At 37.5% G+C, this 15,984-nt stretch overlaps 4 protein-coding genes across 8 annotated transcripts; 1 reads left to right on the top strand and 3 right to left on the bottom strand.

Moving 5' to 3' along the window:
* The first annotated feature begins 61 nt into the window (after positions 1 to 61).
* On the top strand, positions 62 to 1,119 carry Ox (ubiquinol-cytochrome C reductase complex subunit oxen). Of its 3 annotated transcripts, none has more exons than XM_078192712.1 (3): positions 62 to 358; positions 703 to 770; positions 999 to 1,119. In XM_078192712.1, the coding sequence occupies exons 1-2, from the start codon at positions 215 to 217 to the stop codon at positions 739 to 741; spliced, it is 183 nt and encodes a 60-aa protein (XP_078048838.1). In that variant the 5' UTR covers positions 62 to 214; the 3' UTR covers positions 742 to 770; positions 999 to 1,119. The 3 variants fall into 3 exon arrangements, with proteins under 3 accessions (XP_078048838.1, XP_078048839.1, XP_078048837.1); XM_078192713.1 differs by having other exon boundaries at positions 853 to 1,119; XM_078192711.1 differs by lacking the exon at positions 999 to 1,119 and having other exon boundaries at positions 703 to 824.
* LOC144476110 (uncharacterized) lies at positions 813 to 5,240 on the bottom strand. 2 transcript variants are annotated; one of them, XM_078192708.1, is made up of 14 exons: positions 4,949 to 5,240; positions 4,582 to 4,772; positions 4,342 to 4,524; positions 4,058 to 4,271; positions 3,770 to 3,987; positions 3,511 to 3,696; positions 3,043 to 3,193; positions 2,782 to 2,979; positions 2,458 to 2,546; positions 2,162 to 2,344; positions 1,657 to 2,079; positions 1,394 to 1,588; positions 1,181 to 1,319; positions 813 to 1,076 (listed from the first exon to the last, which is right to left on the bottom strand). In XM_078192708.1, the coding sequence occupies exons 1-14, from the start codon at positions 4,968 to 4,970 to the stop codon at positions 946 to 948; spliced, it is 2,523 nt and encodes an 840-aa protein (XP_078048834.1). In that variant the 5' UTR covers positions 4,971 to 5,240; the 3' UTR covers positions 813 to 945. The 2 variants fall into 2 exon arrangements, with proteins under 2 accessions (XP_078048834.1, XP_078048836.1); XM_078192710.1 differs by having other exon boundaries at positions 2,458 to 2,522; positions 4,949 to 5,239.
* A 1,306-nt stretch (positions 5,241 to 6,546) lies between these two features.
* On the bottom strand, positions 6,547 to 12,843 carry Fancm (FA complementation group M). Its single transcript, XM_078193715.1, has 14 exons — positions 12,293 to 12,843; positions 11,978 to 12,223; positions 11,739 to 11,906; positions 11,503 to 11,675; positions 11,336 to 11,425; positions 11,045 to 11,269; positions 10,802 to 10,955; positions 10,610 to 10,725; positions 10,415 to 10,534; positions 10,178 to 10,343; positions 9,957 to 10,111; positions 9,585 to 9,831; positions 7,029 to 9,511; positions 6,547 to 6,920 (listed from the first exon to the last, which is right to left on the bottom strand). Exons 2-14 carry the CDS (start codon positions 12,144 to 12,146, stop codon positions 6,654 to 6,656), a joined length of 4,533 nt encoding a protein of 1,510 aa, XP_078049841.1. The 5' UTR covers positions 12,147 to 12,223; positions 12,293 to 12,843; the 3' UTR covers positions 6,547 to 6,653.
* A 110-nt stretch (positions 12,844 to 12,953) lies between these two features.
* On the bottom strand, positions 12,954 to 15,642 carry LOC144476604 (uncharacterized). Of its 2 annotated transcripts, XM_078193722.1 has the most exons (4): positions 15,505 to 15,642; positions 15,135 to 15,212; positions 14,912 to 15,055; positions 12,954 to 14,829 (listed from the first exon to the last, which is right to left on the bottom strand). In XM_078193722.1, exons 2-4 carry the CDS (start codon positions 15,195 to 15,197, stop codon positions 13,309 to 13,311), a joined length of 1,728 nt encoding a protein of 575 aa, XP_078049848.1. In that variant the 5' UTR covers positions 15,198 to 15,212; positions 15,505 to 15,642; the 3' UTR covers positions 12,954 to 13,308. The 2 variants fall into 2 exon arrangements, with proteins under 2 accessions (XP_078049848.1, XP_078049847.1); XM_078193721.1 differs by lacking the exons at positions 15,135 to 15,212; positions 15,505 to 15,642 and having other exon boundaries at positions 14,912 to 15,121.
* Positions 15,643 to 15,984: the final 342 nt, after the last annotated feature.

Raw genomic sequence — 15,984 nt, 5'->3', positions numbered from 1 at the left:
AATACAATACTAATGGCGCTGTGAAACGGCTAAGTTATCATGCAGCAATGATTAGACTTAGACGTGTATAATCTATGGTATCGAGATATCGCCATCAACATTCGATTTCACTCGATCATTACTGATCTTACATATTCGAATAGAAGGGTTATAGTTACAGTTAACCAACGTTCCAGGATTCACATCTCCTACAAAAATTAATTAAAATCGCAGAATGGCTGGAATATCAAGTGCTGTATATAACATCCTGTTTAAAAGGTCTTCTACCTTCGCCTTGACCGTCATGGCAAGCGCTTTCATATTTGAACGAACAGTAAATTTACTAGCTGATTCTTATTTCGACAATATTAACAAAGGGGTATGTATAAATAGTTATTTATAAATTCATACTTTCAGATAGATGTTTTTAGTCTTATTTCATTGGCATTTTATAAAACCAACATCAATTCAAATAATGTCTTACTGCTCATTACATGTTGCCAGTAGTTGAAATTTATCAATTATTTCGATCAATTGTTAAATCTAATATAATGAAAATTTCTAATTTGTGTGCACGATGTGCCCCGTTTATTGTATCTCATTAATATTCATATTTTTAGTCAGAAAAATATTGCAGCTGTAAACTATTGCATAATAGGGAGACTATGTTTCTAATAGAACAGAAATATTTATAATCTCACATGGGTGTTGTTTTTATTTCAGAAATTATGGAAAGATATAAAACACAAGTATGAACAATAAATAAACTGAATGATTTGCTAGTAAAATAGGTATGTTATATTGTTAATCTTATACAAATAAAGAAAAATCTGTTGAATATACAATGATTTTATTTGCGGCTCTATTACCAAGCGGACAGTTCTTATTGCACTTTACTGTAAGATCGAAATAGGAGTAAGAAAGGATATGTATATCTGTATTATTGCGTCAAACACTCTTAGAGTATTAATCGTGAGGTTCTATGAAACGACCAGAGAACAATGTTATTTTTGTTGTAGAGTCCACAATCAAAAATAAGAATGGTCTGTCCAATCTGATGTCATTAGTCCATGATGCAAGAAGTTCGAATGCAACTTCTGTAAATTTTTAATTAATAAATATAATAAATTATTCATTCGATATATTAGTCAAATTATAACTAAATGCATAATATATATGAAAGAAATTTTTTATAAGGTACCTGTATCAGCAGCAGCCAATGTTCCTTCTTCATCCACATCTATTCGAACATTTTGCAATATACTTGTTACTCGTAGGGAACCATCGGTTGCGATTCTTGTTAAGTTGGCGCTTGGTGTGAATATGCGTTCGATGCCCAACTGAAAGACAATAACATACATGTTATATTGTATAGAGAAGTCATATAAACCAGTAATTTTTATCAAATACTTACACTTTGTATTGTAGGCATTAAATTAAGTGTATTCTCAATACTAAATTTCGGCAGGTGGATGTTGATACTCCTCTCCTTTAAATTGGCTAGTATTGCAGACACGGGAACAGTAGACAAATCTCTGGACAGTATTTGCAGATACGGATCCTTCTCCCTCTTGTTGGGCATGATCGTCAACATCGACGTTTGGCCATTCTAAAAATAACGATAATGTTGTAGCAAGGATTGCGACGATCATTTCTGATAATCACTTGTGATCCTACCGAATAAGGAATTTCAATAATCTCCGCTTCTATGGAGGATATATAAGCGTATCTGTACGTCGATTCATGGTTCATGAAATAAGTGGTTTTGCACTCGCCACTGGGAACATAGAAGCATTCGAGTTTCGTTTTCTTCCTATCGAATGCCTTCATCCAAGCTCCTTTGAAGTAGAGCACCGAGGTCAACAATAGATTCGTATTAGATGGAACATTGCTAATCGCAGCTGACGAAATGTGTCCGTGCGTTGCTTGTCGAACCCAATCGTTAATTATTCGAACGGTCTTCCCATCCTCGAAGTCTACGCTTTGCACATCTGCTAGATAGTAGGTCTGCAAAGTGTTTTTGTAGCTTTGCAATAGGTGCAGATGGTTATTCACCCAGAAGCAAGTCGACACATCCATTTCTGTGCCGTTCACGTTCCTCTGAAAGCAGGGAAGATCATTCAGAATAGAATCTACTTAACACAGATTTTCAAAAGGACACTTTGGTTTCATGATAGTACACCTTCAAGGATATCAAAGTCTCTAGCGTGCTCTGTCTTATACGAGATTCGTTGTCCGGTAATCTCAATGCCGACACAATCTCCGCTTTTGTTTCTCCGCCAGATGCTTCTGTTAGCATCGTCAGAGCTGATTTGATACTGACTGGTGATGATATTAAATTTCCATGGTGTTGTTCGTTCAAGGCCTGTAATTTATATTTAATTGGTCCCGAAGATTGTAGTGTCTAATTCGTCACGTTGAAACTCCTAATTGCATTATAATTTCTGTTTAATTGTGTGAAAAATTGTAGTCTCTTACCTGTGTGAAGTACGTATTGAAGAGATTGCCTCGATCATTGGCATTTAAGCCCGCTTGCAAGGCTTCTACAAATTCGTACATGTTAATATCTGTTGGAAAGCGTTCATATTTATCTAATCCCAACACCAACTAAGGAAAGAATTATTACGATGGCAATAAAATCAACAATCTCTTTACTTGAAGAAAGCATACATGCAAGACTACAAGTTTTTACTAATTACTCATTGAAAACTAACTTAATTCTAAAGCGAAATTAAATTGCGGAATCAACAAAGCAAACTATCGAATTAAAATCGATTGCACCATGCGTCGAAAAAGATTAACCTGCTTCTGATATTTCTGATCCGACTTTCGACGAGAAGTCTTGCTGCGAATCGGTACCTTGTTTTGCCGAAGTATTTAAAGGGTCTACTACTTTGCCTATGTAGAGGATCGTTCCCGTTGACTCATCTTCAATGTAGAACAAGAACGGATGAGTCGCGTGGAACGATTCATCTTCAATCTTGTTCCCGAGCTCGACTTCTGCAATCGATAAATTTTTCATTAGCTGAAGGATAGAGTAAGATGCTGAATTAAAAAACTTACCTGTGGCCGCATAAGCCGTAGTTCCATTTTCGTTCACCTCGATTCCGGCTTTTTGATAAATATTCGTGACTTTCAAGCGCCTCGAGTTACGTTTTGTTAACGCTATTCCAGTTAATGTAGCCGTATCGTCGAAAATATCACGAATGCCAATCTAATCGGGAAAAATTATGTTAGAAGAGATTAACAAATTTCAATAATTTGTAGTAGATAAAATCGATTTGCTGGAAAATTTTTAATTTTTTCGCGTGCTTTAAAAAAAAGTCGCAGAAAACAGCACTGCCGACAAGATGGCGGTCAGCCATCCATCAGAACGACGCATAAACTGATCGAAACTTTGCGAGTTCTTAACAGAATTTGAATCTTTTTTGATTGTTCAATAAAAAAGCAATAGAGCGTTTTCGTTTAGCTGATGCAAAAGAGAGCAATGGCGGCATAGCTGTTTCAAGACTCGAAGAAAACCTCACGTACCTCGCGGAGGATGTTCTCCAAATGACTAGTGTACTCGAATTTGAATTTTGGAAGGATGAGGTCCACCGGTAAATCTTGCATATGCCACATCTGTCTAGTCAATAGGAACTGGTTAACTTTGCTGGCTAGTCTGTCGATTCCGTCCTTGTTTCGCGGCAACAGCAAGTACATAGCAAACTTGTGCCCCTAAAATTTGATGAAATAAGACAAACCGTAATACATAGTTCGCAAAATCGAAACGAGTTAGCGTTTCGCGTACTTCGTAGGGCATGCGAAGTATTTTTGCTTCGAGCTCCCGCGAGTCGATGTAATAGAAACGTCCAACGCTGTGCATAAGTGGGACTTGAGCAGTTCTGTTGAAGCCCAAGTAAAATGGCCCGTTTCGGGTGTCCTTCGACGAGAAATAGTTGCGCGACCATGTTCCTTTGAAAAAGATCGCATTCGTGATCACGAACAACGAGTTTTTGATTGACTCCTCTGGAAAAAAATAAAGATGCGTTCAACGAGTCCGGTCTAAATTCTGTTGATCATCCTGTAGCTCTCTTACCGTTATCTATCAATTTCTCTATATTGCCATTGGTAATGTTATCGACCCAGCGATTAATATTTTCAACGACCGGTTGCGCGTCCGAGAAATTAGCGGTGATCACATCGGTGCCATAAAAAGTTTCGACGATAGCCTGGTACCGTTGTCGGATCGATATGATGGAATCAGTATAAATTCTGGTCCCAAGGTTAAGCTTGTATTCCGGCGAGCTGGCCTACGAATCGGTTGCAAATTAGTCTGAAAGCGGACGAAGCATTTACAAAAAACGATTTCCAATTTCTTACTCGAAGCGATCGCAAGATGCTGGTGAATCTATCTCTGGTAGCAGTTAGGGTGGCAGGCAATCGCATAGCATAGGCGATCTCGAGTGCCGACTGTTCCTGCGCGCCCTCATACAGCAACGCCAACGCGATCTTCAACGAGATCGGCGAGAGAAGCAGGTTTCCTGATTGCTTCCTGTTCGCGGCCTGGCGACAAATAAAACGATAGGAAAGGAACGTTTAGAATTTTTTCGGAATAATTACCGCGAATAGCGTCCAGTCGAAAGCGGAGAACCGCTCTCCCTGATAGGGCACGAAGTCGTCTTCAGAGCCCTCGTCGCGATCCTCGTTCCCATATTTGACATTGCCAGCACTTGCGTTAAAAATTGTGGGTTTTCCCGTCGTGTCGACTCTGCGTAACCCCGACGCTAGCGTGGCGAGTAACACCACCAATCCTGAAACCAATATACGTGTTTGTCAAGGTTGCTTCAAGGTAATTCAGTCCCGCGGATGGTTCACGGTCGTAGGGAGTCCCTGGTATTCTAGCTACAACAAACTCCTTTGTGATAAATTGTAAGAAAACGGTCACTAAAATCGTACGGAGCAAGATCAAGAGGAAATGACCTCTTACCCAATATACTGGCGTAGTTCATGGTCGCAGAGATTCGTATTCCGCCAGATAATTACAGCTGATAATTGTCCGCAGAGCGTGCGCGCTCTTGCAAACGATTCGACAACGCGTCGAAACAGAATGGCAATGATGTTTTCGATCTCATCCAGCGGAGTTCACAAAACGGGGAACCGGTCGGTCGGCTTTTATCCGTCTGTCTGTCCGTTCGTCGGCTGGTTCGTCCGTCCTCTAATTCGCGCACGGAACAGAAGAGAAGAACCGATGCAAGGCAAGAGGGGACATCGGCTCTGTACGGCAGGACGAATCAACGGGAAAGAAATGTCGAGGATGATTCATGGACCCGAATGGAACGCCGTTAACAGATTCCTGTTTCGATGCGACCAATGATGCTGTTGGAAAAACACACTTTGCGTAATTTACGCGAACGCTGTAGGGGATTAAAAAAAAAACAATTTCTAGCTATTGAAAGTCTTTTATCGGAACATTAGAATACAAACAATGGCACTTAACAGAAGAGAATTATTTTTAACGTGGCAATTGAACAAGGAAAAATCATGTCGCATTAGTACTATCGGATGTTTCGTTCTGCGTCGGTTTCATTATTTCCTGCTTTTCGCGCTGCAGCGTCGTATATAATTCTACAGCGGTCAAAACTAAAACCGTCACTGTATACAGGTTCTCCAGAATTATAAAACTGCGAGTAAGCTTGGTCACTTGTTCCTTAACCATGTAGGTTTATTAGTTAAAAGAATATTTTTGAAAATAAAACTTCTGGTAGCTAAAACACTAAAAATACTAATTTCGTAAAATTAGTAATGTCGCTCATGTAAAAATACGGGAGGCGAATGTGTTCTCCACGAACATCGTGACCAAAACTTATGAAACATAAACATCGAATCGCGCTCCATAGAGAACGATTTCTTGGTGAACGGAAGTACGCTAGTTGCAACACTGACAATTGACAATCCAATGGGACTCTCTTTGCGGTGACGAAGATGCTAAAATGAGATGTCCTTTGTACTTCGTACCTAGTTTTAGCAGAATACCCTATGTTATCAGCCACCGAGTTGTTCGATTGGAACTACGAGACTTAATTTGTTTACGCGAGTGCTTCAGATGGCTGGGCCCTAATATGAAAATTTATAAATCTCTCTGCGAGCGAATCCTTTTCCTGTTCTAATTCCATGGGTATGACCCAATCAATAAAAAGATCAACAAATCACGATAGATTTTTCCTCGATATGTTTGTTGTTTTCAAAGGTTATTTAAAAACTTAAAGAAATTTTGTCTCAATCGTGTTTTATATACTTTTGCCAAGGATAGTAAGCCATGGTAGTTTAGAACTACATGTTAATACCATGAAAATGAGTTCTTTGTTGACCGAGTCATCTACCCAAAGGTACAAAGTGATTTGCTAATGATTTCCTAGAGAAACATAAATAGACTTCGAGACAGGGACCTGTTTCATGGGAAACATTGCAATGAACTTGTGTCATTTTCAAAACTTATGGTTCTATCTCAAACATACGATTTGTTTTGGTACAGTTTAGAAGGTTTCTCAGCAGAAGAAAGATCGTCTTATAACAAAATATTTCATGATTTATTTAAATTTACACATTTACTATAACTAAATTCGTAGTATAAAATTATCGATACACGCTGTATATTATATAACGATCTTAAATTTATTATATCGTATAATACATTAAAGACTACTCTTTTGCGCTAATAGAAATGATTCTTCTTGAATCTGTTCGCGCAATAGTGCAGTCTCGTCTTCGCTACTGCTAGAGTGATGTATTATATTTCTCCTTTTATTTGTTTTTCTTCTTTTGTTCGTGTTATCATCGTATTCAACGCGTCTTGCACGTTTTCTTTTTTTCCTTCTCAATTTTTGCTCTGCTTTTTCCAACTCGCACAATTCCTCAGCTCTGACGGATGGCTCTTCATCTTCTCCTACACAGAAGGAATCCTGCAACAGACATTTATACTTCATACCTATACAATTTAGAGCAATCACTTGAAAGTAATGGGTTAATAGAGTTTGGATAAATAAAGTACAAATTATCGTTTAGCTTACATTCATGTAGGTATCATAAGCCTGCGACACAGGTTGCGAATATATTTCAATGTCAGGATCAACGGCTCGCGGTTCTTTGAAAATGAACCCGTCGTGTCTCTTTACAGGACTCCTAATTGTCTGCAAGTAGTGCGCTTTCATGTCAGACGTGTCGTGGACATCCTGTGTGTAACTGACAAAATCCTCGAGCTCTTGATCAGTTCCGGAACTTTCGTCGCTAGTTACCTCGTCGTTCGGAGAAACCTGTGCCTCGTCGTCGATGAATTGATTTCTTACCCTTTTCTGCTTATTTCTCCGTTTGTTCCTTAAAGTAGAAAATGCCTCAAAACGTTTCGTCTTGGCATTGTTGACCCTCTTACTTCTAACATTTTCTTGTAAATCGTTGAAGAAGTAACTGACATCGAACTGGCCGTTTTCGGCCTTTTCCTCGAAGAAGGTGCTACTCTGTACATCAACTCTATTCGTAGTTAGATTGCTAGAATTCTGAGAACAATTAAGGTTTAAGATTTCATCCTCTTCTTTAGACGAGCTACTTTGAATGTCAACTCTGTTCTCAGATAGATTCTTGAAATTCCGAGAGCAATTGTGACTTAAGCTTCTGTCCTTTTTCTCGAAAAAGGAGCTACTTTGATAATTAACTCTATTCTTAGCAGGACTATTAAAATTTCGAGGGCAATTACGATTTAAACTTTTCTCGTTTTCCTCGAAGAAGGTGCTACTCTGAATATCGACTTTCTTTTTAGCTAAATTGTTAAAATTTACAGAGCAATTGGGCTTTAAGCTTAAGCTTTGCTTTGGCTTGAAACTTTGCTTCGAATCTAAGTTCTTTTTCACACTTGATAACTTTCTCGCGATACTCGTTACAGAAGTAGATTTCTTGGCCGATTTGTCAACCGAGATCCAGACATCATCTGAATCCGAGGCCGTGAAATTACTTGTGCCTCCTTTGGACTCGTTTTCCTCTTTTTTAAACCAAGAAAACGAGGTATTATTGTGGCTTGAGTTGCAAACTCCAAAATCGTCGTCCCATTCGAAATCATCTATTTTAAATCCGGAGTCGATCGATTTCTTCTCCCTATCAATAGGAATATTCGAATCTTTTAGGACAGGCGATATAATTTTCGGTTCATTTCGTACAATGGAACATTTCATTTCCGGTTCATTTTGTGCAATGGAATATTTAATTTCCAGTTCATTTTGTGCAATGGAATATTTCATTTCCGGTTCATTTTGTGTAATGGAACATTTCACTTTCGGTTCATTTTGTGCAATGGAACGTTTCACTTCCGTTTCATTTTGTGCAATGGAACATTTCATTTCCGGTTCATTTTGTGCCATGGAACATTTCATTTCTGGCTCATCAAAATCGTCACTTGTATTAATTAAATCCCCAGCGAAATCATCGTCAAACATGTCTTCTTCAGACTCCACAAATGTTATTCGGGCGTCTGAATTGGAATTGTGTTGATCTATCTCGCTATTCGCTTGAGTTACGCTAAGGAGGCTCTTAGGCTTCGTATCTAGGAATACGTCCGAAGTGGCACTGTTTGTAATTGCACACTTACTCCGGTTAGATGGTGTGAAAGAATCAAATTCAACGTTTTCTAATCTTAATGTCTTAATGGACGTCGTAACGTCTTTAGTTGCTTCGTTGCAGGTGGCATAGTATTTAGAGGATGTCTCTGCGACAGTTTCTACGATCTGAGCGTTCATAGAAGCATACTCTGACTCATCGGATGTCTCGTTTAGCATGTCCTCGAATGAACCTGGTTCCAAGTTACACGAGACAGATCTATTATCCATTCCTGCCTTTACATCGGTATCTATTTGTTGAGGAAGATCCGCGAACCTTTTAATGGGGCCTATGTTATTTTGATTCTCTTTATCTTCCTCTGCAATACTCAATCCATCACTTTCGTTCGATTTGCTACTGTCGTCAAGCAAGTCCTCGAATTTTGATTCACTCACGATGTTATCGACGAAATCATTGTTATCAACATTATACATCACATCGACCAATGGTTCATCGAAATCGTTGTTTATATTATCGTAATTACAAGGATTGCTTCTATAGTCGAAGTCGTACTCGTTGAAAGCAACATTTTCTTCCTTTGTTTGACGAGGGACTTCTTCTAGAGTGGCTAGACAATTGAGTATGCTTTTATCAGGTACTGAAAACTCAAAAAAGTTTTCGATAGGAGTAAATTTCGGTAGATACAAATCGCTTATGTCATCAATGTTCTTCGCGTTTATATCCTTCTGCGAATTTATGACAGCACACATTGTAAGGAACTCAACCGCAGCAGTGTCACAAGATAATATCTTTACGTTGCTTGGTTTTATAGTCTTGGAAACTTTGACGTTTGGAATGTTTCCCCTGGTTGGTACTTGAAAATCTTCGTCTACAATATCCACAAGTTTTTTGTTTTGAAAAAAGTCCATCAACGATTTCATTCCACTGCATTGCGGTTCTGCGTTTGGTTCTGAAAATCCATTTTTATATTAAGTACATTTAAATTGTTGTAGCTGTGAATATAAGTTAAATTATTTAATTACCTATTGCTGGTAACTTTTTAAGAGCATTTTTACGTTTGGCCGGTTTTTTTTCTACTATTTTCTTTTGTCTTTTTCCTTTTATGGTAGGGCTCTTTGGTTGCACACTGATATGCATCATCAAACATTCCGGACTTAACGAGTCAGGGATCATACGCGGATTATCTTGATAAAGACACGAGGAAATGTTACTGTTGTGCAATATCTTATTATTTAAGGAATCTCTTCTAGCGATTGTGCTCTTTAATGTCTGCAATTTTTGTGAACTATTATTTTAGAGATTGTTTTATACACAACTATTTCAGCTGAAGAAAAAATGTTTCAGGATACTCTGTGCATGTTTTATATATTTTTTAATTTCTGCCGCTTAATTACCTCGTGTTCTTTTCCACTCGTTACGAGAATAACGATGTGACCATCGCGTTTTCGACCGGTTCTTCCCATTCTTTGCACAAGTCGGATAGGCGATTGTTGAGATATATCGAAACATATTATTAAATCGACTTCTCCAACATCTAATCCTTCTTCACCTGTATTGGAAAATAACGATGATAAGAGGAAGTTCATTTAGTAGTGTGCTATAATCCGTTTCGTACCTATGCATGTAGATACAAGAACATTGACACGATTATCTCGAAAATGCTCTAAAGCTTTTACTTGTTCCTTTTGCTTTAGTCCTGCTTGACCAACGAACATTTGAGGTCTTATCAGTGGTCGGCATTGCAACAGTAACACATAAATCTCGCTGACGATATCTCTATACTATGCAACACATAAATAAATAGACGTCTACAATTTCTATTTGAATTTTCTAAGCAGTGCGAAATACGAACCTCAACAAAAACAATTGCTCTTGTATTTTTGTCTTCATTTTGATATTTTTTGAAATGATCTTCAAGTAATTCTTTCAGTTTTTCAAACTTTGTATGACCAAATATAAGATTTTGTGGAACCTGGAAATTATTTCCATATCACGATAAATAATATATTCAACATCAGATATTTTATAGAGATTAATATTTACGAACTTCTGATTCTGGGCTTAAAGACTTTGCATCCGGAAATTCACCTAAATATATTTCGATATCTTTGATCAAGTCTAGAAGTTCTACTTCTTCATTCATCCAAAATTTATCAGAATGATCTACAAATAACAGATAGATAATAATCTTAAAAAGTTTAAAAGAAAAGTTTTAATTAAATTCTGCACGTTTCCTTACTTTGATAAAATTTTATAAACGCTCGTAGACCATCCCTGACCATCACGTCGTATGCGTGGTACATAGTCATCAATATATTTATTGTCTTTTGAATTTTTCCATGACTTGGAGGCTTTTTGCTCATTTTTTGAAATTCTTTCATTAAATAAAATATCTAGTGGGCACAAAAAAAATACATATCAACCATCTAACAATGGTTATAAATAATATAGAAATACGCATGTATATAATGTCATGATTTACCCTTCCTTTAGAAATATTGGCAGTTTGCCCACGAATCATATTATTCTGAATTAGAAATTTAACGTGCCGGTCCATAATGAAAATGTATTTTTCTTTAAATTCAATTAGTTCATTATTAAGAGGCACTATAATTATTTCAACTTTCCTTTCATTGATGTATGGAATAATATCAGAAGAAGTTTCATCTCTTAATTCAACATGAGCTATACACAAGTTTTGTATTACCTATAAAAAAAAAAGTGTTAAATGTCTAAACAGTGTATAGAAATAATTTATAGTAATAAACATTACCTCATGAACATTATCTAGTTTATTTCCTGGTGTAGCTGAAAGGGCTAATATCCTGTAGTTTTTATGTTTTTCATTTAATATTCTAATACACTGTAGAGAAAAAAATTTTTGTGCGTTAATTAAGATATATGTTAGAACTGTTATATCCCTCATTTAATTCACAATACCTCACAATAAGAATGCTTCCTCAAAGCTCTATGAGCTTCATCAATAACTACACATCTTATTAGGTCAGCAGGTGCAATATTATTTTCTAGATCATTATGAAAAACTTGTGGGGTAGCAAATATCACTCTGTGCTTAGACCATGCTAATTTACGTTGTGTTTGATGGATTGCTCCTGTAACATTGAACTCATGAAAAGGGAACACAAATCTAAGTTTCTATCATTAAATTTCTATACCTGTAAGTTCAATACTCTCTGTCTTAGGTATGCCCATTACATCGTAACAAGCAAAAATTTGTTGAGCAACCAAAGGTTTAGTAGGTGCCAAAAATACAACTTTTCCACATGGATACCATCTCCAAAAATTATACATTATAACAGCACCAATAAATGTTTTTCCCAATCCTGTTAAAAGTCAATAAAAAAATGTTTAATGGCTGGTTTTGGCAATTATTTTGTTACTTTTCCAGACTTACCAGTTGGTAAACAAACTAAAGTATTGCAATACAATGAAGATTTTACTATATTAAATTGATAATCTCTAACAGGATAATTTTCCGGGTATATCCAAGTTTTTCCAGCCGATAAGTCGAATCCTTTTGTTTTTGGATCGGTTGAAATTTCGAAATTCTGTGATGGCTCCATATCCACAACTTTCTCTCCATTGGATTTGATTTATTGGAAAAATCGTAAATTTGAAACTTGTCTGCGCATCGAACTCGCTGTAATGAAAAACACAATTGCATATACACAGAAATGACGCCACCTAGTGACAATAATATGCTATGTACTAAGCTGAAGCCTGAAGCTTGAGATCCATACAGACGTCTCATCTAATGGGACTTTTCGTCCAAGGTTCAAGAAGAGTTCATGAAGTTAGGTTTGTTAGTAGGAATCGAGTATCCCGTATACTTCATTCCTACAACAACTATGTAAAACAGTTTGGTAGCAATAAAATCATATGGCGCGTACATTCAACCGATGGAAGTAACATTTACGAAATATAACACTATAGAAATATAATTGTCATTGATACGTGTCAATTCGGCGCTTATATTGCTTTTACAAATCACATGCATAAAAATTTCTATACGTTTCGTTATATCTATTAATGATACAATTTCAGCAAATTATATTCCAGAAGTCTGTAATTTTCGCCAATATTGTGCACTACTGCAGATGGCAATACTATAATTACAATTATAAAGAATTACATTTATAGCCCTTTCTTAAAAAACTACTTGTTACAATTTAAAATGCGTAATAATAATTATTAAAGTGCGGATATTTATGCATTACATATAGCTTTTAATTTTTTAAATCTTCATACTATTTTGGATTGCTACTATCCAATTTTGTCATAAATGCATAAAATCCGCAATTTAGTAATTATGAAGACCACAATTCTTAAGGCATCGCATCCATTAAGGTATTTCAACAAATAATCAGACATAATTAGAGAAATAGTTTTATCGCAATTTGCGCATCCTTTTTCTACATTTTCATTATACGATTTAGAGTAAAAAATACAATGTATACAATTAAACATCGCGTGATAACACACGGGTTATCGGAACGGATTAAACCACTAAACGTACGAGTATTGGAAAGAATAGCTTCTGATTAATTAAAAATTAATTTATTGTACTTAATGATATACAGGAAAGTATGCGACTTGTCGGATCGAGTGAGCATATAAAACAGTTGATATACGTACACATAATCATCGTTATGCAACTATAGACGTACACAGGTGTTTAATAAAAATAAACTAAAAGCACAAATAAATTGGACTAGATCTCTCTAATTAGGACGTATGATTTGTCGATAAATGACTATTTAATGCAGCTTTGTGGGCAAACTTTTTTAAACAGATTAGACATTCGTGTGTTTTCTCGTTAACGTGCACTGATAAATGCTTTTTCAACGCTGCTTTGTCCTTAAAGATTTTCTGGCATGCGCTACATTCGTACGGTCTTTCACCTGCGTGGACTAATATGTGGCTATTCAATGTCGTTTTTTGGGTGAACGCCTTATGACACACGTAACATTCGTACGGTCTGTCGCCGGTGTGGCTTAGCATGTGTTTCCTCAACGAGGATTTCTCCTTGAAAGTTTTCTGACAAATGTGGCACGCGTGCCTCTTGTCACCGGTGTGTATTAGCATGTGAGAATTCAGTCTAGTCTTCTCTCTGAAAGCCATCTCGCAGAGCTCACAGGCGAACGGTTTCTCGCCGGTGTGTATCAAAGTATGCCGATTCAGATCCGACCTGCGAGTGAATATTTTGTCGCATACTTTGCAGTCATACTGACCACCGGTGTGCAGCAACATGTGGCTGTTGAGATCCGATTTTCGCGCGCAGGCCTTATGACAAATATGACATTCGTGCGGCTTTTCACCTGTATGCACTAGCATGTGAGAGTTCAGTTTCGCCTTCTCGCGAAAAGTCATTAAGCATTCCTTACATTCGTACGGTCTCTCGCCGGTGTGCACCATCGTATGTCGTATCAATTCCGACTTACGTTTGTACGTTTTCTCGCAAATATTGCACGCATGGGGTTTCTCACCGCTGTGCGCCAACATGTGATTATTCAGCGCCGTTTTCTGCGTAAACGATCTGTGGCACATGGTGCATTTAAACTGTTTACTTCCCCCGTGTAACGTCATATGGGTATGCAATTTCGCCTTTTCACGGAAGGTCACAAAGCATATATCGCATTTGTACAGCCTTTCTTCAGTGTGCGTGAGCACGTGCCGATTCAGACTGAGCTTTTCCTTAAAAATTGCATGACACAGGTCACATTCAAATATTCTATCCCCTGGGTTGATCGAATGGTCCATAGGATCTGGTCGCTTCATATACGCCTCCTGCAATGCCTCTGCGTCGTACGGTTTTTCTAACACATGCATCTGCATGTGACTACGCAAACACCATTTGTAAGCGAATCGTTTTTGACAAATATTGCACTCTAACGGGTTCATTCCGACATGAGTCAACATGTGGGCATGCAAACTCGAACTATCTTGAAAGTTCTGCTGGCAAACCTCACACTGGCTACCACTGCAGTGCATTCTTAAATGTGTAACCATTGAATCGTTGTTCAAGAACCACTTCTTACAAATAGAACATTGAATTTTATAAAACTTAGGTTGTTGTCCGTTTGTACAAAATCCAGAGTGTTTGTCCGTGTCTTGTGGCTGTGTAAAATTTGCATTTGCCAAACATCTTTGTATAGCCCCGTCTTCTTTGTCACAGAGATTGGCATTAGCGATTTGAGCTGTCCAATTAGGATGACTGCTAGACTCACCATCCAATTCCAATTTTACCTAGAATCAATGCTTTCCATTGAATTTGTCGATTCCAGTTGAGAAAGTACAGAGATTGCTTGCAGATATAATGGACATTTACCATTTCATTAGAAAAGTCAACTTCGTTCTGTTCGATAGGTAAAAATACCTTCTCGAATGTGCCGGAGCAGATGTCCTCCATGTAGTCGGGATCGAATCTATCACCAGGTTCTTCTTTAAGTACAACGCTTACAATGTTTTCGTCCTTAAAGTAAGGTTTTAAGTTAGAGTCCTCGCAGAAGCATTGTATTGTATGGTGCTGCTGTTTCATAGAAAACTTTTACCATAACCTGACTGTCTATGTTTAATGCATCCATCGGTTCATCTTTCACTTTAACATCTTCCATTTGCTACACTTTGTTCTGAAAGTGAAATCGTTTTATTCGATCGCTCGCATCTTGTTCGCACGAGGAACAAGCTACGCGTGGAACAAAGCGAGGAAATCATATTGCACAAGACTGGCTGGCTCGGTCAATATCATACAGTGCCGTGTGTAACCTTAAATCTGATGACGCGCTGCTCAACAAGCGAAAGAACGGGAACGCATGAACTTCTCGTATTTACAAAGCGTTTCGTTTCGCGACAATCTACTTATTTCGTTCTTGTGGTCGTGCTAGTCGTCGACGAAACAATCGTTCTCTATTCCATACTTACAACGAGGATCATACATCTCACTCGTTTAGCAAAACGCGCATATTGAGACTTCTTTAATTCTATCCTTTGTCTCTTCCTGTAATGCGTCCTTCCTGTGATCTTCACTAATACGTTTCGGATATGAATGCGTGCGGATTTTTTTCACAAACGAATTAAATTTGTCTTCCTGTCCGATCGATTTTCTTATGTATGTATCAGAAAACTATACTGGTCTCTCCACTACACATGACAGGCATACGTTACATAAATACCATGCATCTATCTATACGCGATTATACACATTGTATACGTAGGCGCATACGTAAACTCGGTACTTGACCATACCTCTGTGTAATACGTTATACACGGAACACGATGAGTTGAATGATCGTGATCGATAACGAAACTACGAGAGAGCATATCTTTTATCTATGCAGAAAGTATGCAACATTGATCTCGATAAAAATGAACAAATTTTTGTCTTATTCTTGATATATTCGA

This window comes from Augochlora pura, chromosome 10 (genome assembly GCF_028453695.1).
Source record: "Augochlora pura isolate Apur16 chromosome 10, APUR_v2.2.1, whole genome shotgun sequence".
In the NCBI taxonomy this organism is placed as follows: domain Eukaryota; kingdom Metazoa; phylum Arthropoda; class Insecta; order Hymenoptera; family Halictidae; genus Augochlora; species Augochlora pura.
Note: the sequence above shows the minus strand (reverse complement) of the source record. Positions and strands in the feature narration are given on the sequence as shown.